Below are 24,863 nucleotides of genomic sequence, written 5' to 3' on the forward strand. Positions count from 1 at the left end.
CAGCCACTGGCAGCAGTGTTTTATGTATTATACGACATGATAGCATAAATAATGCCTTTATAAATTCTTAGATAATTTTTTAATTCAGTGTAAACACATGATCTAGTGTTGTAGAATATGCTATTAAAATTCTCTTTATTATAGTAAATCTCATTTCTTTGTTACAGAATCTGTTAAAAGGGATGTTGCATTTCTTATTGATGGCTCTGATGATTCTAAAATTGGTTTTGAGGCAATTCGCAGTTTTATCCAGAGGGTAGTTGAGAGTCTAAATGTGGAGGAAAATCTGGATAGGGTGGCGGTTGTTCAGTACAGTCGGGATCCCACAGCTAATTTTTATCTCAGCTCATACTCAACCAAAAAAGAGGTACTAAATTCCATACGTTCTATGAGGCACAAAAGTGGAAGGCCACTGAACACTGGAGCTGCTCTACTGTTTATTCAAGAAAATATATTTACACCATCCTCTGGAAGCAGACGTCATGAGGGTGTACCTCAGATTCTGTACTTATTTAGTGGTGGTAGATCTGGTGATGATGTCAGAACCATTTCACAGAATTTAAGAGAAAACAACATAAAAGTCTTTACAATCGGCACAAGAAATGCTGATACTCTTGAATTACAGACAATGTCTTCAAAACCAGCCTATTCTTTCTCTGTTCCTGACTTCACCTCCATCAACAGCATTGTCCAAAGAGTTGCCTCTGTTTTGATAAGTGGGGATGAAATACCTGAGCAATTTCCAACTCCTGAGGGTAAGAATTCTAATAACTGATATCTTTTCTTAAACATGCTGTTATGTTAAATGAAGAAGAGACTTACAGATGCAGATAGATTAGCTACTATATGTACTGTAAAATTTTGGCTTTGTTGTTTAAGTACTTTTGTCTTTCCTTCATGGAAATATTCTTCCCTTTATTTATTTTAGGACAGGCTTTGGATGCAGGAAGAAATATTGTGTTTCTTATTGACGGATCTGATGATGCTAGTGATAGATTCACAGCTATACGAGAATTTGTGGCAAGTTTGGCAGAAACGTTTGATGTTGGTCAAGAAAAAGATCAAATTGCTGTTGTGCAGTTCAGTAATACTGCAGCAACAAGCTTTAATCTCAGTACATACTCATCCTCTTCTGAGGTGGCAGATGCTGTACGCAACCTCAAACCAAAGGGAGGAAGGCCACAATATATTGGCCAGGCTCTACAATTTGTTAAAGACAATATTTTTACCCCTAGAGTTGGAAGTCAGCAAATGGACACTGTTAGCCAAAATCTTGTGCTTGTGGCTGGTGGCAGATCAAGAGATTCTCCTCGTGGACCAGCTAATGCACTAAAGAGTATGGGAGTAGCCATTTTTGCCATTGGGTCAAGGCTGACAGACCCCATTGAAATGGAAGCCATTTCCTCTCGGACAGATTATGCTATGGCTGTTTATGATTTTCATGACTTAAACAATGTCCGTCAAAGCCTGCTGACAAAACTTATGGGTGTAAGACAAAAAGGAGACACTAAAGTTGATGGTAAGAATTAAAAATAATACATGATAAAACTTGATTTGAAGAAGGGTATAGAAGTTCTAAAATACATGTTAAGAATACAGGTTTATAGGCCTGTGGTTTTTATTCCTGGTCCTGGGGACCCAATGCTCTGCACATTTCTCCTTTATTTAGAGAGACATACAAATAGTGCAGAGCAGTGGTTCCCATGCAGGACCAGGATTGAAAACCACTGATACTGGCTGATCATTTCAAGTTTCTGCTATTCTGAATACTTTAATTCTCTCTAAGAATTGCTATTCCCTCTAATCCTATAATTATTGCAATTCTAGGTATAGGATTTAAAAGGGATATTGCTTTTCTTGTGGATGGTTCGGACAGTACAAGAAGAGGATTTCCAGAAATACGTGATTTTCTGTACAATATTATCACAAATCTTAATGTGGGAATTGATAACGATAGAATCTCAGTAATTCAGTACAGCAATGTGGCTGTGGCAAATTTTTATTTAAATTCATTCTTAAGAAAGGAAGATGTATTGAATGCAGTAAAAGTGCTTAGCCATAAAGGTGGAAGGCCCTTAAACACAGGATCTGCCCTTCAATACGTAAGGGAAAATATCTTTATAAGTGCCTCAGGGAGCAGGCACAAAGAAGGCACCCCTCAAATATTAATTCTTCTGACAAGTGGAAAATCCAGGGACAGCATTTCTGAAGCAGCCTTTGCTCTTAAAAAAACTGGGGTATTAATATATGGAATAGGAGGAAAGTACTCAGACTCTGATGAATTAAATACAATTTCTTCTGAAAATAATGTGCTCTCATTGGCTGACTTCAGTGAATTACCAAAAATCAAAGTACAGCTACTGGAAGCAATGAAAGCCAATCCAAATTACAACAAAAAGGAAAAGATAGGTAAGTGTAATACTGCCTCTTTTAAATAATGAGTGAAATTATTTGGTAACACTTTACAGGTGCATTAAAATGCATTAATTCATACTTAAATGCACAGATAATACTGAGTAAATGTATGACTCGTGAAGAACTGTAAGTAATACTACTGGAGGCAAGTCTTGAAGAACCCAAACGTAGCTTTACTGAACTTAAAACATGATCAAACAAAACAAAGACTTGTCATGTCATGGCATGGCATGGCATGGCATGGCATGGCATGGCAAAACAAGAAACAAGAACATAACCTTACCCACAGTGGTACTAGACCAAGAACAAGGCAAACATGAGGGCTTAAATACACAAGGACTAATCACAAACAAGGAACACCTGTGCACAAACAAGACAATGAACCGAAAGGTGTGTTCAACATCAGCTGCGGCTAGATGCAACCGATCGGCGAGAGTAGCTGCATGCAGGCGGGGAGGAGCTGAAAACGGAGGAGTGAAGTCGGTCATTTTCTGCTTCCCGTAGTGACACACGCGCTGCGTTTATACTTTATCACAGCTGAAGTGAAATAAATGCAATATTTGACTAACACACAGATGTTTCAGAGACATCTTCATTCAAAAGTTTATGTACTGCTTACAGTGTCTGTTTTTTCATCAGAGCTTGTGCAGCTGCTCTTGAGAAACTGCGCTGGCTGACTCAGGCGGCTGCTCTCAAATCGCTCTCGTGGTACTTTGAAGCCATACGTCACAGTCACATGGCGTCGGTGCTGTCTCAGGTCGGACAAAATATCTTACCGACATGCACTACTTCAAGTCAGCCGCCGATTGGTCTGTGCAGCGCTGCATAAAGTCGAACAAGCCTAATGAGAACGTGAAAGAACACATGACAAAGGGAGCGCATGGCAGGATCACATGACTAGAACATGACAAACAAAGGTGTGTTCGACAATAGGCTTGTTCGACTTGATGCAGCGCCGCACAGACCGATCGGCAGCTGACTTGAAGCAGTGCATACTGGTAAGAAATTTTGTCCGACTTGAGATTTAATTAGGTTGTTTTAACATATATATAAATTAGGGCTGTCAATCGATTAAAAATTTTAATCTAATTAATTACATACTCTGTGATTAATTAATCTAAATTAATCGCATACATAATTTTTGCTGTGAAAGTATTAAATATTTCAATTCAAATTAATCAATGCAGGGTTTTTCCTGGGTCAAAAATGGTCAATAGCCTAATATTAGGGGTACTATAATGATCAAAAGATTAAAAGATATACAAGGCTTCCATAACAAATAATAGTAGGGTGCACAGGTTTCATGTTTACCCCCTTGTATTTAGATAATTACAGAGTTTTAGGGCACAAGGAAACACTACAGTACATGTGCATGTATGTTAATCTAACCACGTTTTACTGTCTGCACTGTTACCCGCTAAAATGTCACGGTTCCTACACATAATGTACATAAATAATAAACACATGTCAAAATGAAAAACACAGATACTTACATGACCAAAAGCAGTAAAGAATTTGCTTTAACATTTGCTGTTGCTTGCTCTCCGTCTCCAACGGTTGTAAAATGCGGAAATGTTTATCGCGAGATCTGGCAACAGTGATCGAGAGCTAACGTTCAAGTCTCGCGTTGCCAGTGGTCATGTCTCAGTAGAGCCACAGTTGCCATCTAGCGGTTGAGAATTGTAAATGTTTAATTAACTTAAAATTAAATACAGTCATATATGTGTGTGGTATATAATTATAATTAAATTATGGTTTGGCTATACCCTGAGATATATATATATATATATATATATATATATATATATATATATATATATATATATATATATATATATATATATGATATCGTAGAATGTAGGATTGTGTGACAGCAAAAATATGCTGTTTCATATATATACTTGCATATAAATGTATATTATACGTGCATATTTATGTATAAATGCAAGCATATCAAGAATCCCACAAGCTTTGTGGTCGAAAATAAACACTATTTTGGTTACACTCATTGGTCTGAATCAGGGCTATAGCCAAGCCGTAAAAACTAGACTATAAATTGCCTCGATTTCGCCGGGTGGACTAAAAGCAGACTACACATAGCCTATCCAATTCAGAGCTAAATCGTGACTACATATAGACCATGTAATGAAATGCCACTTAAATCTTGTAGAAATCATTGACATTGCGAACATGATGAGATATCAACCATCTCATGCACTTCCTGTCCAAAAACTACAATAAATCAGGATTGACTATATGGGGGCTACAAATAGCCGGTCTTACTACGAGCTAAATCGTGGCTACGCACAGCCTACACAATATAACATGTCAAAGATGTGAAACCAAACACCTTGTAATCACTGTTGACTTCACTTACATGATGCAATATCATACAACTCGCAAGTTATTTTGGCAAAAACGACATGTAACCAAATGAAAGATTATTTTGGCTAAAAGTGGGTTACACATAGCCGGACTATATCGGGTCTATAGTTAACCGAGACGGTGAAATGACGGCTATTGCTTGCTGGGCTCCCTCCTTCATTTTACAGTTGAATGGTAGCTAGAACGGCTCCAGGTTCAAAGGTCAATACGGAGTGGATTAATCTGCGTTATTTTTTCTCAGATTAATTAATCAAAATTAACGCGTTATTTTGACAGCCCTAATATAAATACATTTCTCTCTGGTTTTGTTTGGCAGCTGTAGTACCTTTTATGGTAAAAATTAAAATAAATATGCACAGACTAAATTTTAATTGGTAAGATGAATCTAAACTCAGTAGTTGGCCTAAAGTATATTGATTTACCCCATTACAATAGTCCATTTAGAGTAAAAAAGTCCATGTATCATAAAAATACACTAAATTGTAGGTTTAAAATTGTACATAAGGCACATTTAATGTCCAACATCAAATATTTTAGCAAAATGTATATTTTAGTCAGAATTATTGCGCTTCTATTGCATCCCGTCTGTTTAGTAGCACTCATTCACTGTGAAGTTTAGCAGCAAAATGGAAATATTTGCATGACTTTCTAACATTTACAGATTGAGAATAAACTTGTGAAAATTAAGTTATGTACTGAGGAAAACACCATCTCAAACGCATAAAATAGCACAAAACATATGCTTTTTGCTATGGTGGATCGATTTGATCCATGATCGACCTCTAGGGCTGCTTAAGAAAAGTGTGCACGTGCAATTATCTTGACTAGGTAAACCTGGATCAAATTAGTGGGACTGCATGAACTTCAATTACCTTTTATGAAACCACTTTAGCCCCAACTCATTTGTTAGGTTCATTCAAGTCAGGTTTTGGAGTTTAATCCTCACTTTTCTTAGCGTCTTTTATGAAACAGCCCTCTGTTGCTTTTATATGAAAATAAACATAATGAACAATACATGCAAAGTACTTGTTATTTCCATTCGAAAGATGTGTGTATCAATTATTTTTACTTTAATTATAGACATGTTTTTATATATTTTTTTTATAAATGACAACAATCACATAACCCATAGAGAGATCGCATTGTCCGAGACTTTGGGAATATCCGCACATTATTTTTACACATAAAAACATGGTATTAGAGTTTTAAAATTAAACATATCAGTATATCAAAATAAAACAGATCAATACATCACAGTTGTTTAAACCAATAAGCATAAAGCTGTGTCGTCATCAAGTCATTTCCCATCATGCTTTTGGTCAGCGCAGTCGGTGGAGAGCAACTGCACTCGACCATGCAGAATCCGATGAGGCCGCCTCTCCCTCGCGAGACTTTTTTGACACACATCAGCATCAGAGCAAGGCGGCCCACCCTCGGACACATTTCTAACCGGCATGCATCTCGCGGTGATCACCGGTAATTGGTTCTGTGCAGAATTTGCTCATCTCAAACAAGCCTACTTTCTGCTTCCCGTAGTGACATTCGCACTGTGTTTGCATAATTTATCACAGCTGAAGTGAAATAAGTGCAATATTTGACCACTACCCAGATGTTTCAGAGACATTGTAATTCAATACTTTATGTACTGCTTATAGTGTCTGTTTTTACAAAAATAAAGTTCAACATAAGCATATATTATTTAAATACCAATGTAGTGGGGTCTACATGACAAAACCTGACAAAATACAACATCGCGACTACATGAAAAGAGCTTTAACTATTATAAAAAATACAGATTTGTGAGCATTAGTGGAACTGAAGTTTTCAGAACAAACACGAAACACACATGATAGTTATCATGTGGTAAATCCAGTCAATCGTGAAACAGCTGTGTCATCAGAGCTCGTGAAGCCGCTCTTGAGTACTCTCGCAGTACTTTGATGCCATTCTTCACAGTCACATGGCGTCGGTGCTGCCTCAAGTCGGACAAAATTTGTAACCGGCATGCACTGCTTCAAGTCAGCCGCCGATCGGTCTGTGCAGCACTGCCTGAAGTCGAACAAGCCTCAAGAGAAGCACATGGCAAACAGGAACATGAAACATGATTAAACTTCAAAATTAAGACATGAAACATGAACATGAAAACAAAACCAAAGATAGATGTGACAAACTATGCCATTCATTAACAGTGTTGGGAGAAACTCGTTACAAAAGTAATGCGTTACAGAAACGTATTACTTTTTGCTGTAACGCAGTAGTGTAAGGCATTACTAATCAATTTTCAGTAATATTTTACTCGGTATATGTTCAGTAACGCTTGCATTACAACACACTTTTAGCCCAAAATTTAATTGTTAAAAAAAAAAAAAGTCCGCAAGACTAAAAATTTACTCACCCCAATGTCATCCATGATGTACATGTCCTTCTTTCTTCAGTCAAAAAGAAATTAAGGTTTTTGATGAAAACATTCCAGGATTATTGATTACCATTGGTCATTTTCTTTGAAAAAAAAATGAAAATATATGTGCTTTATATAGACACAAATGATCACATCACAAGTGCTTCCTCCAGACCGCGATTCCGTATTCTTCTAAAAGCTTACGCTGAATGTCCTACACCTTCCCTATTAAACTTACGTAAAAAAACAGAACTGGTGCCGCATATGGGAAGGTGTTTAAATTGATTGTTTAAAGCCCCTTGAAGCTGCACTGAAACTGTAATTTTGACCTTCAACCGTTTGCGGTCAATTGAAGTCCACTATAAGGACATGCACATCTTGGATGACATGGGGGTGAGTAAATTATCAGGAAATTTTTATTAGAAAGTGAACTTTAATGACTGAAAAATGTCGCAAGTAAGGTCTATTACCTGTTCATGGTCAGTCAATAGCCGTGTGTGGTGTCCAAGTATGTAAATAAAGACTAAATGACATATATTTGTTTAACAATTTATTTAATTCATCTCCCTCTCGCTGGTGTAACTTTGTATTGTGTGACATTGTTAAGTTCTTCTTCTGTAGTTATTTTGGTGAATGTAACTCAAAAGTAATACACGAGTAATGTAACACATTACAATTCTGAGACAGTAATATTGTGAGGTAAAGAATTACTTTTAAATAAAAGTAACAAGTAATCTATAATGCATTATAGTTTGGAAGTAACTTGCACAACACTGTTCATTAATGCCACATCAGCAACTAATAAATAATCTGATTAATAGGTTAAGCCATATATGAATTGTTATTAATTAAATGTGTCATCATGGATTCATTTCCTGTCATCATTAAGTATTAACTAATAGTATAAATGTGAGTATTATGTGGTCGAAGCCATAAATTTCAACATTCACCCATCTGATTAATAAATTTAGACATATATGAATTGCTATAAATTAAATCTGTCATCACGGATGAATTCCTTCTAAATAACTACTGTCGTATTGTTATGCATTGTGCTGAGTTATGAATCACGAGTTAATAGTCATAGAAATCGTTAAATAATGATTCATTAAAACATGATTCATTTTATGCAGAAATCTAGCAATGTATTATTCTTATTATTAAGTTAAAAAATCTGGCTATTATTATATGATATTTCAATAATAGTAATTAAACATTTGTATTTCTACTCAAGAACAACAATTAAGTTAAAACAATAATTTTCAACTATAACATTTTTCTTAATAATATGTATTGTATTGCATTGTGCTCCCCTATTTCAATGTTGAATGTTTGTTTCATAGCTGAGGGTGATAGAAAGAGGAGAGATGTTGTCTTCCTGTTGGATGGATCGGATGACACTAAGAATTTCCCAGCAATGAAAGAATTTGTGCAAAGAGTAGTGGATCAATTCAACATAGAGCCAAACAGAGACCGTGTTTCTGTGGTGCAGTACAGTAGAGACGCCGAGGTCCATTTCTATCTGAACAGCTACACGACAAAGGAAGACGTTCTCGACCGTGTCAGAGGTCTGAGACACAAAGGAGGTAGACCCCTCTACACGGGGGCAGCTCTCCAGTACGTCAGAGACAATGTCTTTAGTGCCTCCTCCGGCAGCAGACGGTTGGAGGGTGTGCCGCAGGTACTGATCCTGCTTAACGGGGGAAGGTCATTCGACAGTGTTGATGCAGCAGCCTCCTCTCTGAAAGAGCTTGGCGTCTTGACTTTCGGAATAGGATCGAGGGGCTCTGATAGCAGAGAACTGCAGAGAATCTCATACGACCCCAATTATGCTCTTTCCGTGTCCGACTTCAGTGAGCTTCCAAACGTCCAAGAGCAGCTGCTGGCCTCTGTCCAGGCTGTTGCAATTCCCATCACTCCAACTACCCCGACTCTCACCGGTATGTGCATGGCAGAACTTTACGAGAGCTAGCTCACAGCCTGTGCTTTGTTGATCTTCCTAAGTAGTTGTGAGCAGTGGGACCATTACCCATAGCTTAGGTAGTCGATGAGGTGGTTAAACTAATGTGACATTCTAAAGATGTTTTCAAATAACCTGGTGTGAATGACGCTGTTTTCTTTTCCTAGCTGATGATGCCGTACCCAGAAAGGACGTAGTGTTTCTGCTGGACGGTTCAGATGGCACTAGAAATACATTCCCAGCGATGCGTGAATTTGTGCAAAGAGTAGTGGAGCAATTCAACATAGAGGCAAACAGAGACCGTGTTTCTGTGGTGCAGTACAGTAGAGACGCTGAGGTCAATTTCTATCTGAATACCTACTCGACAAAAGGGGAGATCCTGAACACTGTCAGAGGTCTGAGGCATAGAGGAGGGAGACCCCTCAACACAGGGGCAGCTCTCCAGTACGTGAGGGACAGTGTCTTCACTGCCTCTGCGGGGAGTAGAAAGCAAGAGGGTGTCCCTCAGATTCTTATCCTCCTCAGTGGAGGGCGGTCAAGCGATAACATAGATGCACCTGCCTCTGCCCTGAAAGAGAGCGGAATCTTGATTTTTGGCATCGGCACCAGAAATTCGAGCAAAGAGGTGCTGAGAATTGCCAATGATCCTACCTATGCACAGTCCATCAATGAATTCTCTGATCTTCCCAGTGTCCAGCAGCAGTTTATCAGCTCCCTCAACAATGCGCTTGAAGAAGTCAAGCCAACGACACCTACCGTGGCGGGTAAGACAGATTCCCACACGTCTCTTTAAAACGGCACACTGAGCCCTCCTTGCAAAGTGTGCCGCAGACATTAAACGGTTTATGTTAGCAGCAATGCAAATTAGCCTAAGAAGCCATGGGTTTGAACTCTTCAGGGTGTTAAGCAGTGCTGAGTTTTAAAGTGTTTGTTTGTTTGCTCGTTCATCAGTTTAAGGCACAGTTTTTGTCTTTTGATGAAAATATCCTTTAAATTATACACCTCATTTTGTCATGTTGTATTCATTAGATTTAGGCAGCTCTACTCTGACCGAAATGAGATTCTATTTTAGCAAAGAGTAATAACATTTGACCGTTAGATTGGCTGTAAAATAGCTGAAAGGATAGGAGAGTTGTTTCCCTTTTGTAGTTGCCGAGTAGAGCACGCATACGCCCCGCAGACAATATCAGATACCCAGGGCTCACGTGACTTTGTGTTCCATTCCATTACCCGCAGCTGAGCGAAGGATGACTAGGAGGGATGTAGTGTTCCTGCTGGATGGTTCAGATGGCACAAGGAGCTCTTTCCCTGCAATGCGTGACTTTGTTGAGAGGATGGTGGAGAGACTGAATGTGTCTGAGAACAGAGACCGTGTGTCTGTGGTCCAGTACAGCAGAGATCCAGAGGCCCATTTCTATCTTAACACATACTCTAGAAAGGAGGACGTGCTTGACACGCTCAGGGGTCTGAGGCACAAAGGAGGGAGACCCCTCAACACAGGGGCAGCTCTGCAGTACGTGAAGGACAATGTCTTCACTGCCTCCGCTGGAAGCAGACTTGTAGAAGGTGTGCCTCAGTTACTGATTCTGCTGAGTGGTGGAAGGTCATTTGATAATGTTGACACGCCAGCCTCATCCCTGAAAGAGCTGGGAGTGCTTATCTTTGGGATAGGGTCAAGGAGCTCAGACAGCAGGGAACTCCAGAAGATCTCCCATGAGCCTAGTTATGCACTCTCAGTGAGTGACTTCGCTGACCTTCCCAGTGTCCAACAGCAGCTTTTCACCAACATTAACACAGTCTTTGTAGAGGCCACGTCTATCACTACCACAACCACAACGATAGGTAAGAAAAAGCCAAACCGGCTTCCTGTAATTCCTCCCATTTGAATATGGTTATAGAGACATGAGCCTTATTGTTCCTCTAGTTCTAATGAGTTGCAGAAGGAACTGTATTTCTTCCTGAAGAGTAAAACTTAATTGGAGGTGACACGATATCGAAAACACAAAAAGCATGATTGAGCACCAAGTGTGTAATACATTGTGGGTTTTTTTTTTTCTCTCTCTCTCTCTCTCTCTCTCCTTACAATGTCCCCCACCTGATCCATGAATGTCTGTTTCTTAGCTGAGGGCCGTAGACAGAGGAGAGATGTTGTCTTCCTGCTGGATGGATCAGATGGCACTAGGAATGGGTTCCCAGCAATGAAAGAATTTGTGCAAAGAATAGTGGAGAAATTGGAAGTAGCTGAGGACAGAGATCGCGTTTCTGTGGTCCAGTACAGCAGAGACCCAGAGGCCCATTTCTATCTGAACACGTACACGACAAAGGAAGAAATTCTTGACAGTGTCAGAGGTCTGCGGCACAAAGGAGGCAGACCCCTCTACACGGGGGCAGCGCTCCAGTACGTCAGAGACAATGTCTTTACTGCCTCCTCCGGCAGCAGACGGCTGGAGGCTGTGCCGCAGATACTGGTTTTGCTTAGCGGGGGAAGGTCATTTGACAGTGTTGAGGCAGCAGCCTCTTCTCTCAAAGAGCTTGGCGTCTTGACCTTTGGAATAGGATCGAGGGGCTCTGATAGCAGAGAATTGCAGAGAATTTCATACGACCCCAATTATGCTCTGTCCGTGTCCGACTTCAGCGAGCTCCCAAATGTCCAAGAGCAGCTGCTGGCCTCTGTCCAGGCTGTTTCAATTCCCATCACTCCAACTACACCGACTGTAACCGGTATGTGCATGGCAGAACTTTACGATACGCTGTGTCTTGTCTTTCTATTTGATGTCCCAACTTTTTTTTTACGCACAGCTTAGACGGTTAATGAGGTGATGAACTGATGTGTCATTATGAAGGTTATCGACATTTACGTGGTGTTAATGATGCTGTTTCCCCCCCCTCTTAGCGGAATACGTCGCACCCGGAAAGGACGTAGTGTTTCTGCTGGACGGTTCAGATGGCACTAGGAATTCTTTCCCAGCTATGCGTGATTTTGTGCAAAGAGTAGTGGATCAATTCAACATAGAGCCAAACAGAGACCGTGTTTCTGTGGTGCAGTACAGTAGAGACGCCGAGGTCCATTTCTATCTGAACAGCTACACGACAAAGGAAGACGTTCTCGACCGTGTCAGAGGTCTGAGACACAAAGGAGGTAGACCCCTCTACACGGGGGCAGCTCTCCAGTACGTCAGAGACAATGTCTTTAGTGCCTCCTCCGGCAGCAGACGGTTGGAGGGTGTGCCGCAGGTACTGATCCTGCTTAACGGGGGAAGGTCATTCGACAGTGTTGATGCAGCAGCCTCCTCTCTGAAAGAGCTTGGCGTCTTGACTTTCGGAATAGGATCGAGGGGCTCTGATAGCAGAGAACTGCAGAGAATCTCATACGACCCCAATTATGCTCTTTCCGTGTCCGACTTCAGTGAGCTTCCAAACGTCCAAGAGCAGCTGCTGGCCTCTGTCCAGGCTGTTGCAATTCCCATCACTCCAACTACCCCGACTCTCACCGGTATGTGCATGGCAGAACTTTACGAGAGCTAGCTCACAGCCTGTGCTTTGTTGATCTTCCTAAGTAGTTGTGAGCAGTGGGACCATTACCCATAGCTTAGGTAGTCGATGAGGTGGTTAAACTAATGTGACATTCTAAAGATGTTTTCAAATAACCTGGTGTGAATGACGCTGTTTTCTTTTCCTAGCTGATGATGCCGTACCCAGAAAGGACGTAGTGTTTCTGCTGGACGGTTCAGATGGCACTAGAAATACATTCCCAGCGATGCGTGAATTTGTGCAAAGAGTAGTGGAGCAATTCAACATAGAGGCAAACAGAGACCGTGTTTCTGTGGTGCAGTACAGTAGAGACGCTGAGGTCAATTTCTATCTGAATACCTACTCGACAAAAGGGGAGATCCTGAACACTGTCAGAGGTCTGAGGCATAGAGGAGGGAGACCCCTCAACACAGGGGCAGCTCTCCAGTACGTGAGGGACAGTGTCTTCACTGCCTCTGCGGGGAGTAGAAAGCAAGAGGGTGTCCCTCAGATTCTTATCCTCCTCAGTGGAGGGCGGTCAAGCGATAACATAGATGCACCTGCCTCTGCCCTGAAAGAGAGCGGAATCTTGATTTTTGGCATCGGCACCAGAAATTCGAGCAAAGAGGTGCTGAGAATTGCCAATGATCCTACCTATGCACAGTCCATCAATGAATTCTCTGATCTTCCCAGTGTCCAGCAGCAGTTTATCAGCTCCCTCAACAATGCGCTTGAAGAAGTCAAGCCAACGACACCTACCGTGGCGGGTAAGACAGATTCCCACACGTCTCTTTAAAACGGCACACTGAGCCCTCCTTGCAAAGTGTGCCGCAGACATTAAACGGTTTATGTTAGCAGCAATGCAAATTAGCCTAAGAAGCCATGGGTTTGAACTCTTCAGGGTGTTAAGCAGTGCTGAGTTTTAAAGTGTTTGTTTGTTTGCTCGTTCATCAGTTTAAGGCACAGTTTTTGTCTTTTGATGAAAATATCCTTTAAATTATACACCTCATTTTGTCATGTTGTATTCATTAGATTTAGGCAGCTCTACTCTGACCGAAATGAGATTCTATTTTAGCAAAGAGTAATAACATTTGACCGTTAGATTGGCTGTAAAATAGCTGAAAGGATAGGAGAGTTGTTTCCCTTTTGTAGTTGCCGAGTAGAGCACGCATACGCCCCGCAGACAATATCAGATACCCAGGGCTCACGTGACTTTGTGTTCCATTCCATTACCCGCAGCTGAGCGAAGGATGACTAGGAGGGATGTAGTGTTCCTGCTGGATGGTTCAGATGGCACAAGGAGCTCTTTCCCTGCAATGCGTGACTTTGTTGAGAGGATGGTGGAGAGACTGAATGTGTCTGAGAACAGAGACCGTGTGTCTGTGGTCCAGTACAGCAGAGATCCAGAGGCCCATTTCTATCTTAACACATACTCTAGAAAGGAGGACGTGCTTGACACGCTCAGGGGTCTGAGGCACAAAGGAGGGAGACCCCTCAACACAGGGGCAGCTCTGCAGTACGTGAGGGACAGTGTCTTCACTGCCTCCGCTGGAAGCAGACTTGTAGAAGGTGTGCCTCAGTTACTGATTCTGCTGAGTGGTGGAAGGTCATTTGATAATGTTGACACGCCAGCCTCATCCCTGAAAGAGCTGGGAGTGCTTATCTTTGGGATAGGGTCAAGGAGCTCAGACAGCAGGGAACTCCAGAAGATCTCCCATGAGCCTAGTTATGCACTCTCAGTGAGTGACTTCGCTGACCTTCCCAGTGTCCAACAGCAGCTTTTCACCAACATTAACACAGTCTTTGTAGAGGCCACGTCTATCACTACCACAACCACAACGATAGGTAAGAAAAAGCCAAACCGGCTTCCTGTAATTCCTCCCATTTGAATATGGTTATAGAGACATGAGCCTTATTGTTCCTCTAGTTCTAATGAGTTGCAGAAGGAACTGTATTTCTTCCTGAAGAGTAAAACTTAATTGGAGGTGACACGATATCGAAAACACAAAAAGCATGATTGAGCACCAAGTGTGTAATACATTGTGGGTTTTTTTTTTTCTCTCTCTCTCTCTCTCTCTCTCCTTACAATGTCCCCCACCTGATCCATGAATGTCTGTTTCTTAGCTGAGGGCCGTAGACAGAGGAGAGATGTTGTCTTCCTGCTGGATGGATCAGATGGCACTAGGAATGGGTTCCCAGCAATGAAAGAATTTGTGCAAAGAATAGTGGAGAAATTGGAAGTAGCTGAGGACAGAGATCGCGTTTCTGTGGTCCAGTACAGCAGAGACCCAGAGGCCCATTTCTATCTGAACACGTACACGACAAAGGAAGAAATTCTTGACAGTGTCAGAGGTCTGCGGCACAAAGGAGGCAGACCCCTCTACACGGGGGCAGCGCTCCAGTACGTCAGAGACAATGTCTTTACTGCCTCCTCCGGCAGCAGACGGCTGGAGGCTGTGCCGCAGATACTGGTTTTGCTTAGCGGGGGAAGGTCATTTGACAGTGTTGAGGCAGCAGCCTCTTCTCTCAAAGAGCTTGGCGTCTTGACCTTTGGAATAGGATCGAGGGGCTCTGATAGCAGAGAATTGCAGAGAATTTCATACGACCCCAATTATGCTCTGTCCGTGTCCGACTTCAGCGAGCTCCCAAATGTCCAAGAGCAGCTGCTGGCCTCTGTCCAGGCTGTTTCAATTCCCATCACTCCAACTACACCGACTGTAACCGGTATGTGCATGGCAGAACTTTACGATACGCTGTGTCTTGTCTTTCTATTTGATGTCCCAACTTTTTTTTTACGCACAGCTTAGACGGTTAATGAGGTGATGAACTGATGTGTCATTATGAAGGTTATCGACATTTACGTGGTGTTAATGATGCTGTTTCCCCCCCCTCTTAGCGGAATACGTCGCACCCGGAAAGGACGTAGTGTTTCTGCTGGACGGTTCAGATGGCACTAGGAATTCTTTCCCAGCTATGCGTGATTTTGTGCAAAGAGTAGTGGATCAATTCAACATAGAGCCAAACAGAGACCGTGTTTCTGTGGTGCAGTACAGTAGAGACGCCGAGGTCCATTTCTATCTGAACAGCTACACGACAAAGGAAGACGTTCTCGACCGTGTCAGAGGTCTGAGACACAAAGGAGGTAGACCCCTCTACACGGGGGCAGCTCTCCAGTACGTCAGAGACAATGTCTTTAGTGCCTCCTCCGGCAGCAGACGGTTGGAGGGTGTGCCGCAGGTACTGATCCTGCTTAACGGGGGAAGGTCATTCGACAGTGTTGATGCAGCAGCCTCCTCTCTGAAAGAGCTTGGCGTCTTGACTTTCGGAATAGGATCGAGGGGCTCTGATAGCAGAGAACTGCAGAGAATCTCATACGACCCCAATTATGCTCTTTCCGTGTCCGACTTCAGTGAGCTTCCAAACGTCCAAGAGCAGCTGCTGGCCTCTGTCCAGGCTGTTGCAATTCCCATCACTCCAACTACCCCGACTCTCACCGGTATGTGCATGGCAGAACTTTACGAGAGCTAGCTCACAGCCTGTGCTTTGTTGATCTTCCTAAGTAGTTGTGAGCAGTGGGACCATTACCCATAGCTTAGGTAGTCGATGAGGTGGTTAAACTAATGTGACATTCTAAAGATGTTTTCAAATAACCTGGTGTGAATGACGCTGTTTTCTTTTCCTAGCTGATGATGCCGTACCCAGAAAGGACGTAGTGTTTCTGCTGGACGGTTCAGATGGCACTAGAAATACATTCCCAGCGATGCGTGAATTTGTGCAAAGAGTAGTGGAGCAATTCAACATAGAGGCAAACAGAGACCGTGTTTCTGTGGTGCAGTACAGTAGAGACGCTGAGGTCAATTTCTATCTGAATACCTACTCGACAAAAGGGGAGATCCTGAACACTGTCAGAGGTCTGAGGCATAGAGGAGGGAGACCCCTCAACACAGGGGCAGCTCTCCAGTACGTGAGGGACAGTGTCTTCACTGCCTCTGCGGGGAGTAGAAAGCAAGAGGGTGTCCCTCAGATTCTTATCCTCCTCAGTGGAGGGCGGTCAAGCGATAACATAGATGCACCTGCCTCTGCCCTGAAAGAGAGCGGAATCTTGATTTTTGGCATCGGCACCAGAAATTCGAGCAAAGAGGTGCTGAGAATTGCCAATGATCCTACCTATGCACAGTCCATCAATGAATTCTCTGATCTTCCCAGTGTCCAGCAGCAGTTTATCAGCTCCCTCAACAATGCGCTTGAAGAAGTCAAGCCAACGACACCTACCGTGGCGGGTAAGACAGATTCCCACACGTCTCTTTAAAACGGCACACTGAGCCCTCCTTGCAAAGTGTGCCGCAGACATTAAACGGTTTATGTTAGCAGCAATGCAAATTAGCCTAAGAAGCCATGGGTTTGAACTCTTCAGGGTGTTAAGCAGTGCTGAGTTTTAAAGTGTTTGTTTGTTTGCTCGTTCATCAGTTTAAGGCACAGTTTTTGTCTTTTGATGAAAATATCCTTTAAATTATACACCTCATTTTGTCATGTTGTATTCATTAGATTTAGGCAGCTCTACTCTGACCGAAATGAGATTCTATTTTAGCAAAGAGTAATAACATTTGACCGTTAGATTGGCTGTAAAATAGCTGAAAGGATAGGAGAGTTGTTTCCCTTTTGTAGTTGCCGAGTAGAGCACGCATACGCCCCGCAGACAATATCAGATACCCAGGGCTCACGTGACTTTGTGTTCCATTCCATTACCCGCAGCTGAGCGAAGGATGACTAGGAGGGATGTAGTGTTCCTGCTGGATGGTTCAGATGGCACAAGGAGCTCTTTCCCTGCAATGCGTGACTTTGTTGAGAGGATGGTGGAGAGACTGAATGTGTCTGAGAACAGAGACCGTGTGTCTGTGGTCCAGTACAGCAGAGATCCAGAGGCCCATTTCTATCTTAACACATACTCTAGAAAGGAGGACGTGCTTGACACGCTCAGGGGTCTGAGGCACAAAGGAGGGAGACCCCTCAACACAGGGGCAGCTCTGCAGTACGTGAGGGACAGTGTCTTCACTGCCTCCGCTGGAAGCAGACTTGTAGAAGGTGTGCCTCAGTTACTGATTCTGCTGAGTGGTGGAAGGTCATTTGATAATGTTGACACGCCAGCCTCATCCCTGAAAGAGCTGGGAGTGCTTATCTTTGGGATAGGGTCAAGGAGCTCAGACAGCAGGGAACTCCAGAAGATCTCCCATGAGCCTAGTTATGCACTCTCAGTGAGTGACTTCGCTGACCTTCCCAGTGTCCAACAGCAGCTTTTCACCAACATTAACACAGTCTTTGTAGAGGCCACGTCTATCACTACCACAACCACAACGATAGGTAAGAAAAAGCCAAACCGGCTTCCTGTAATTCCTCCCATTTGAATATGGTTATAGAGACATGAGCCTTATTGTTCCTCTAGTTCTAATGAGTTGCAGAAGGAACTGTATTTCTTCCTGAAGAGTAAAACTTAATTGGAGGTGACACGATATCGAAAACACAAAAAGCATGATTGAGCACCAAGTGTGTAATACATTGTGGGTTTTTTTTTTTTCTCTCTCTCTCTCTCTCTCTCTCCTTACAATGTCCCCCACCTGATCCATGAATGTCTGTTTCTTAGCTGAGGGCCGTAGACAGAGGAGAGATGTTGTCTTCCTGCTGGATGGATCAGATGGCACTAGGAATGGGTTCCCAGCAATGAAAGAATTTGTGCAAAGAATAGTGGAGAAATTGGAAGTAGCTGAGGACAGAGATCGCGTTTCTGTGGTCCAGTACAGCAGAGACCCAGAGGCCCATTTCTATCTGAACACGTACACGACAAAGGAAGAAATTCTTGACAGTGTCAGAGGTCTGCGGCACAAAGGAGGCAGACCCCTCTACACGGGGGCAGCGCTCCAGTACGTCAGAGTTTTTAAGAAATTCTTGCCATAGCATTTAAAACAGCACTCATTTTGTGAGTGACACACTAAAACAGCCAGACTTGCCACAATGGTCAACGACTTCTATTAATGCACCGATACCGATACTAGTATCTATATCGGTATCGGCCGATACCAAGCTCATGTACTTGTACTTGTACTAGTAAAAATACCCCGATACCAAAGACCGATACCTCACGTGACTTAACTGACAGAATTTTCCATGCACAGAGACACTGGCGGCAGCAGCAGAAACAATGTCAGCCTCAGAGGTGTGGAAACACTTCAAAATTAATGATGACAACACACACATTGCGAACTACATGCTTTCATTATCGATCAGTGAAGGCGGGATAGGCGGAATCGCGCTGAATGACCAGAAGCGCTCTCTCTTGCATGCTCTCTCTCTCTTTCTTGCGCGCGATCCCAGTTCTCTCAGACAGCGCGCGATCTGTTCTTCTCACGCCTGAATGGTCAAATGCACAAATAGTTGTCAAAATGTCCATCGTGTGGAGTATCTCACGTAAATACAGTCGGTTATGGCTTAAGTGGACGTAAACATTTGGGTGAAAACAGGATACGTGTCAGTATCCATTTGGTCTTAAAGGGACCGTAGCCTATATTTGTCATTAATGTTAATAAAACAACAAAAGATGTTAAATAAATGTATACATTTTAAATAAACTTACTGTATCTGAAAAACAAGTTTATTTAATTTTTATCTCTGTAGTATTTGTTGTATTGTTTGTAAATTTCTTTTTATATAACAACAATTACAGTATATATATATTGGTAATTATGCCCATGGAAGTTTATTGGACACTGTGAAAATTTTGTTCTTTAAGTTTGTGACAAGCACATAAAAATTATTACTTTTTTCATTAGAGTAATGATAAAGAAACTGTCCTACATTCATTAGTCTCACTGTGTTGTGCTTGGAAAACTGCAACAAAACAAAAAGAGAGAGAGAGAGAGAAATTAATAAATGTATAGGCATTGATATCGGTATCAGTATCAGCGAGTACTAGAAAAAAGTATCGGTAGTCGTACTCGGTCCTTAAAAAATGGTATCGGATCCCTAAATTAAAATGGCACAAACAGTTCAAGTTCTTAACACTGCATCTTGAACACACAGTGTGCATGACAAGAAACACTAAAATGGTGCCAATCTAGAGCAGGTTTACATTTAAATGTACAAAATAGACTAAGAACTGATATTTACATAATCCCATAAATTGTGAAGAGTGGCAGAAGATCTTCAGGGGGTAAAACATTTTCAATGGATAAAGTCAATAAGTCCAAATTTTAAATTAATTAAATAGATTTGAGTTCTAAGAATTGACATTCTACTTGATTTGGTAATAAATTTGTGCACCTGTTTGTGAATCCTGTGGTCAGACTGTCAGATTAATTTGTGTATTTTCTTCTTTTTATTTCAAAACAGAGGTTACAATTTCAGTACCTCGCGGAGATAAGAGGGATGTTGTTTTCCTAATTGATGGCACAACAAAGATGCGCACTGAGTTCCCTGCCATAAGAGACATGGTTCAGCGAGTGGTGGAGAAGTTGGATGTGGGCCTTGACAATGTGAGGGTCTCAGTCGTGCAGTACAGTGATAATCCCAAATTGGAATTTCTCCTCAATGAGTACTCCACCAAGGAGGAAATTCGTCAAGCAATACGACGAATGAGAAGCATAGGTGGCAATCAGCTTAACACTGGTCAGGCTCTGGAATATGTATCAAAGAACATCTATCAAAGATCAGCTGGAAGCCGTGTAGAAGAGGGTGTGCCCCAGTTTCTCATCCTGGTAACCGGGGGAAAGTCAAATGATGACGTATCTGGTCCTGCTAACCAACTGAAGTTAAGCCGTGTTGCTCCCTTGGCAGTTGGAGCTCATGATGCTGATGCAGAGGAGCTGAAATTAATTTCTTTTAGTCCAGGACTAACATACACCATTAGAGACTTCCATCTACTTCCAACAGTGGAGCAACAGCTTTTGACCAAAGTCAGTACCATGACCAGAGATGAAATTTCGACCCCCCCTATTCCAAAAGGTATTCTACTTTTTCTTGTTTTATTAAGAAGTTATTTCAGGTTAATCAACATTATCAGAACGTTTGATGCCCAATTTAGTCATGTCATGTTTATTTTTACTCAAGCCCATAACTTTAATAGAATATGCAGAAAATGTATTAGTTAATTTCATTTGTGTTTCTTATCAGATCCACTTAATCTTGGAAGAAAGGACATCATCTTCCTCATTGATGGCTCTGAGAGTGTTGGACAAAGTGGTGTTGCTCACATTCGTGACTTTATCTTGAAAGTAGTTGATCAGCTTGATGTACGACCTGACCAAGTTCGCGTGGCTTTAGTACAGTATGGTGAAAGACCTAAAACTGAATTCTCTTTGAACTCCCACGACAACAAGCAATCTGTCATCTCTGCAATCAAAAGACTACGTCACATGGGTGGACGTGGCGCTGACCTTGCTGAGGCAATAAAGTATGTGATTCGAAATGAGCTCCAGGCTTCTGCTGGGGTACGTCTAGCACAGGCTTCCCAGCATTTGGTTGTGCTCACTGGTGGAAAGTCAACATCCGATGTATCTACTTATGGCACAATTCTCAAAGACGCTCGGGTCAATTGTATAGGAATTGGTGCAGAAAATGCAGACACAAGACAGCTGGCACAAATTACTACCACTTCTGATGACGTCCTGCAGGTGTCTACTTTCCCAAATCTTCCGAACATACAGAGCAAGTTTATAGCCAGACTTAATGGAACAATTGCAGAGGAACCTACCACTGAGCCTGATGATCTAGGTAAGTGTTATGTTAGACATACTGTACATGATGCGTTAATAATAATAGGCTCTAAATGTTTTAATTTTGCCTGTTTTATTTTTCTGGCTTACTGTAGATCCTGGACTCCCACAGCCCAAGGCTGCTGACATTGTCTTTTTGGTTGATGGCTCAATCAATCTTGGCAAGGACAATTTCAAAGAGGTCATGGAATTCATTCTCAATTTAATTGACCTGTTCTTTACTGAGAGAGACAAACTTCAGATTGGTCTAGCACATTATGCTACTGATGTGACCGACGTATTCTACCTAAACACCTACCAAAATAAGGATGATATTATCAATGCCATAACTCGAGCAGAGTACAAGGGAGGTCGAGAACTTAAAACAGGCAATGCCATTCGCCATGTTCAGAAAACACATTTTATTAAAGAAAGAGGCAGTCGGAAGGATCAGGGAATTCCACAGATCCTAATGGTAGTCACTGGTGGACGGTCAAGGGATGACAGTAAAACAGCGGCATTAGGTCTCAAAGCCAGTGGTGTGCGCATCTATGCTGTTGGGGTGGGTGATATAGAGGATGAGCTCAATAATTTGGGCAGTGAAGCTACTACGGTGGCCCGAGCCAGCACCTTCCAAGAGCTCTCTGAGCTGAATGAGCAGATTTTGGAAACACTTGATGATGAGGTGAAAGGAATAGGACTGTGCACTGGAATAAAGGATCCTACAAAAGGTTTGTTTGTTGATGTTGTTTTATCAAGTGAAAGTTTATGTGTACAGTAGGGGTGTAACGGTACATGTATTCATCCCGAACCGTGCGGTACTGACATCATGGTTTGGTTCATATAGTTAGATGACAAATACAGTCAGTGGTGTAATGTAACAAAGTAATAATACTTCGTTATTGTACTTGAGTATTTTTTGGGAGAATCTGTACTTTACTTGAGTTTTTATATTTCTGTCAACTTTTACTTTTACTCCACTACATTTCCTAAATAAAATGTATAGGCTACTTTTACTCCGATACATTTTTCCAAAGCATTTTCGTTACTTGGAATTACTTTCGTTACTGTTTTCATATCATTATAAAGTAATTAGTAATTAGTAGTATGTTTGCCGTCGAGTCTGAGAGGATGGTAACATTAGTATTACCTCAAGGGAGGTTAAAACAATGTGACAAAAACACCAACTGTTTAATGTCACAATTGTTACCATCCATTTGCATATAGTTTATATCCATTTGTTCGCTGTTGTGCATTTGTTATCAAGCGAAGTTGCATATTTAAACTGTCTCCTCATCATGCAGCGAGAGAAACACAAATCAGGAATGTATTCGATTTCAGTTATTTTTTTATCAGCACTGTAACATATTTTGATTAGATAATCATCAAGTTTTCTAAAATAGAGGCAAATGTGTACAAGTATACATATAATAGACCTATGCTATGCCTTTGTGTGTAAAGATGGCAATTTTTAAGCATGACTGTTTGGATTTATATGAAATGGTAACACTTTACAACAAGAGTCCATTTGTAACATTAAATAAGGTTAATAAAAGTATTGTTCATTGTTATTTTCAACATTAACATTTTAAAGTTATCTCTCACATTAGTTATAATGCACTATGAATAAACATTAATGATCTATGTATAATTAATATATTAGTATTTTTTATGTTTAAAATTTACAATAAACATTTTGCCATTTTTTTTTATTCAAAGAAAACAAAATGTAAGGAAGAGTTAAAACTGAAAACAATCTTGCTGCTCAAACTGTGTATAGAACGATTTTTAATATTTTTTTCACTGCTTTAAATTTTTATATTTACTTGTACTTAAGTATGTTTAATATAAAAAAATACTTTGAGTATTTTTTGAGTAAGTACAAAAAATATCACATACTTTAAAACTTTTACTCAAGTAATATTCTAAACAGTGACTAATTTCTACCAAAGTCAATTTCTGGTAAGATATCTATACTTTTTTCTCATTGTAGGGACATCGCTCCCCTAAACATGACAATGAACACAACGAACTGTGATTGGTTGCATAACATGTCAGTCATATGTCATCTTAGGCGGTCCTTGGCCAATTAAAGCTGCGATAGAGTCCAGACCATAGACTGTAAAAGGTCCAGACCTTCTGCCATCAGTCTCTGGCTACGCAAGACTAGTCAGTCACAGGCGATGTACTCTACAATCCAGTAGGAGGCATTAACGCAGTAATGCCACACTGTTTGCTAAGCGCCACAACAGGAAAAAGAGCAGAAGAAGAACAGCGCATGTGCGAATATATGTCTATGGTGCGAATGATCGCTTGAAAACAAGGCCTGCCTCTCAATGTGCATGCTATCCATCCTAAAAATAGTATGTGATATTAGTAATATCCAATACTATTTAGGGCGGATAGGGTGGATAGTATGCACATTGGGATGCAGGGAAGTCCTCTAGATGCACGCATGCGTCGAATGCATTTTTCTGTGCTCACGAACAAAGGAGTATTTAGGAGTCAAGTTTTTCAGTTTTGTTGCTGATTGTGACCAAATTTTTTTTTTTTTTTTTTTTTTTTTTTTTTTTTAAATATAACCTATGCAAGAGTGCAATTCTCACTATTAACTAGTTGCTTATTAACATGCATATTACTAAGATATTGGCTGTTTATTAGTACTTATAAAGCGCATATTAATTCCTTATTCTGCATGAATCTTGTTGATCTTATTCTACATCCCTTAATTACGGTGGCCCAGTAGTGCACAACACAACGAAATTAAAAAAGCAAACATAAGTTCACAACACAACGAAATCGAGACACAACACAACAGAATCGAGCCACAACACAACGGAATAAAGCCACAACACAACGGAATAAAGCCACAACACAACGGAATCAAGCCACAACACAACGGAAATGCTCCCGACCACTAGGGGGCTCTCAGAGCTCGGTAAAGTTAGTTTTCCTTGCCACTGTTCTATAGAGTCGGCAGTAATATCAATACCACGATTAGTTTAAACAGTATGTAACCACTGCATATCGACATGAAATATTAATTCAATATCACCTACGTGCAAAATACCTTCATATTTAGGCCTATACTTGTGAATGATTTGACGCGCTACCACGGCGCATGATGAAGGGAACGTCTGCCAATCCCACTAAGTGGTTAAAACGTATAATTTGTATTCATTAAAATTACTTTTAACATTTAAAAACAGACATATTCAAATTCCAAAGCTTGTCAGTCTTACCAACAGGAACTAACAACCTTTGGAATTTGAACATGTCTGTTTTTAAATGTTAAAAGTAATTTTAATGAATACAAATTATACGTTTTAACCACTTGGTGGAATTGGTGGATGTTCCCTTTATCATGCGCCGTGGTATCGCGTCAAATCATTCACAAGTATAAATATGAAGCTATTGTGAACGTAGTTGATTTTTAATTAATATACCATGTCGA

At 41.2% G+C, this 24,863-nt stretch overlaps 1 protein-coding gene across 1 annotated transcript in view; it reads left to right on the forward strand.

Moving 5' to 3' along the window:
- The window catches only part of col6a3 (collagen, type VI, alpha 3), a 53,568-nt gene that overhangs the window by 12,770 nt on the left and 15,935 nt on the right, over positions 1-24,863 (forward strand). Inside the window, exons 10-27 of the mRNA XM_048192551.1 lie at positions 168-755; positions 929-1,519; positions 1,828-2,409; positions 8,542-9,138; positions 9,326-9,922; positions 10,395-11,000; positions 11,280-11,879; positions 12,052-12,651; positions 12,839-13,435; positions 13,908-14,513; positions 14,793-15,392; positions 15,565-16,164; positions 16,352-16,948; positions 17,421-18,026; positions 18,307-18,587; positions 19,973-20,660; positions 20,829-21,428; positions 21,526-22,140. Coding sequence (XP_048048508.1) covers positions 168-755; positions 929-1,519; positions 1,828-2,409; positions 8,542-9,138; positions 9,326-9,922; positions 10,395-11,000; positions 11,280-11,879; positions 12,052-12,651; positions 12,839-13,435; positions 13,908-14,513; positions 14,793-15,392; positions 15,565-16,164; positions 16,352-16,948; positions 17,421-18,026; positions 18,307-18,587; positions 19,973-20,660; positions 20,829-21,428; positions 21,526-22,140 — 10,551 coding nt within the window. The remainder of the gene's footprint in view (positions 1-167; positions 756-928; positions 1,520-1,827; positions 2,410-8,541; positions 9,139-9,325; positions 9,923-10,394; positions 11,001-11,279; positions 11,880-12,051; positions 12,652-12,838; positions 13,436-13,907; positions 14,514-14,792; positions 15,393-15,564; positions 16,165-16,351; positions 16,949-17,420; positions 18,027-18,306; positions 18,588-19,972; positions 20,661-20,828; positions 21,429-21,525; positions 22,141-24,863) is intronic.

The sequence above is a fragment of the Megalobrama amblycephala genome, linkage group LG6, assembly GCF_018812025.1.
Source record: "Megalobrama amblycephala isolate DHTTF-2021 linkage group LG6, ASM1881202v1, whole genome shotgun sequence".
Taxonomy (NCBI): Eukaryota; Metazoa; Chordata; class Actinopteri; order Cypriniformes; family Xenocyprididae; genus Megalobrama; species Megalobrama amblycephala.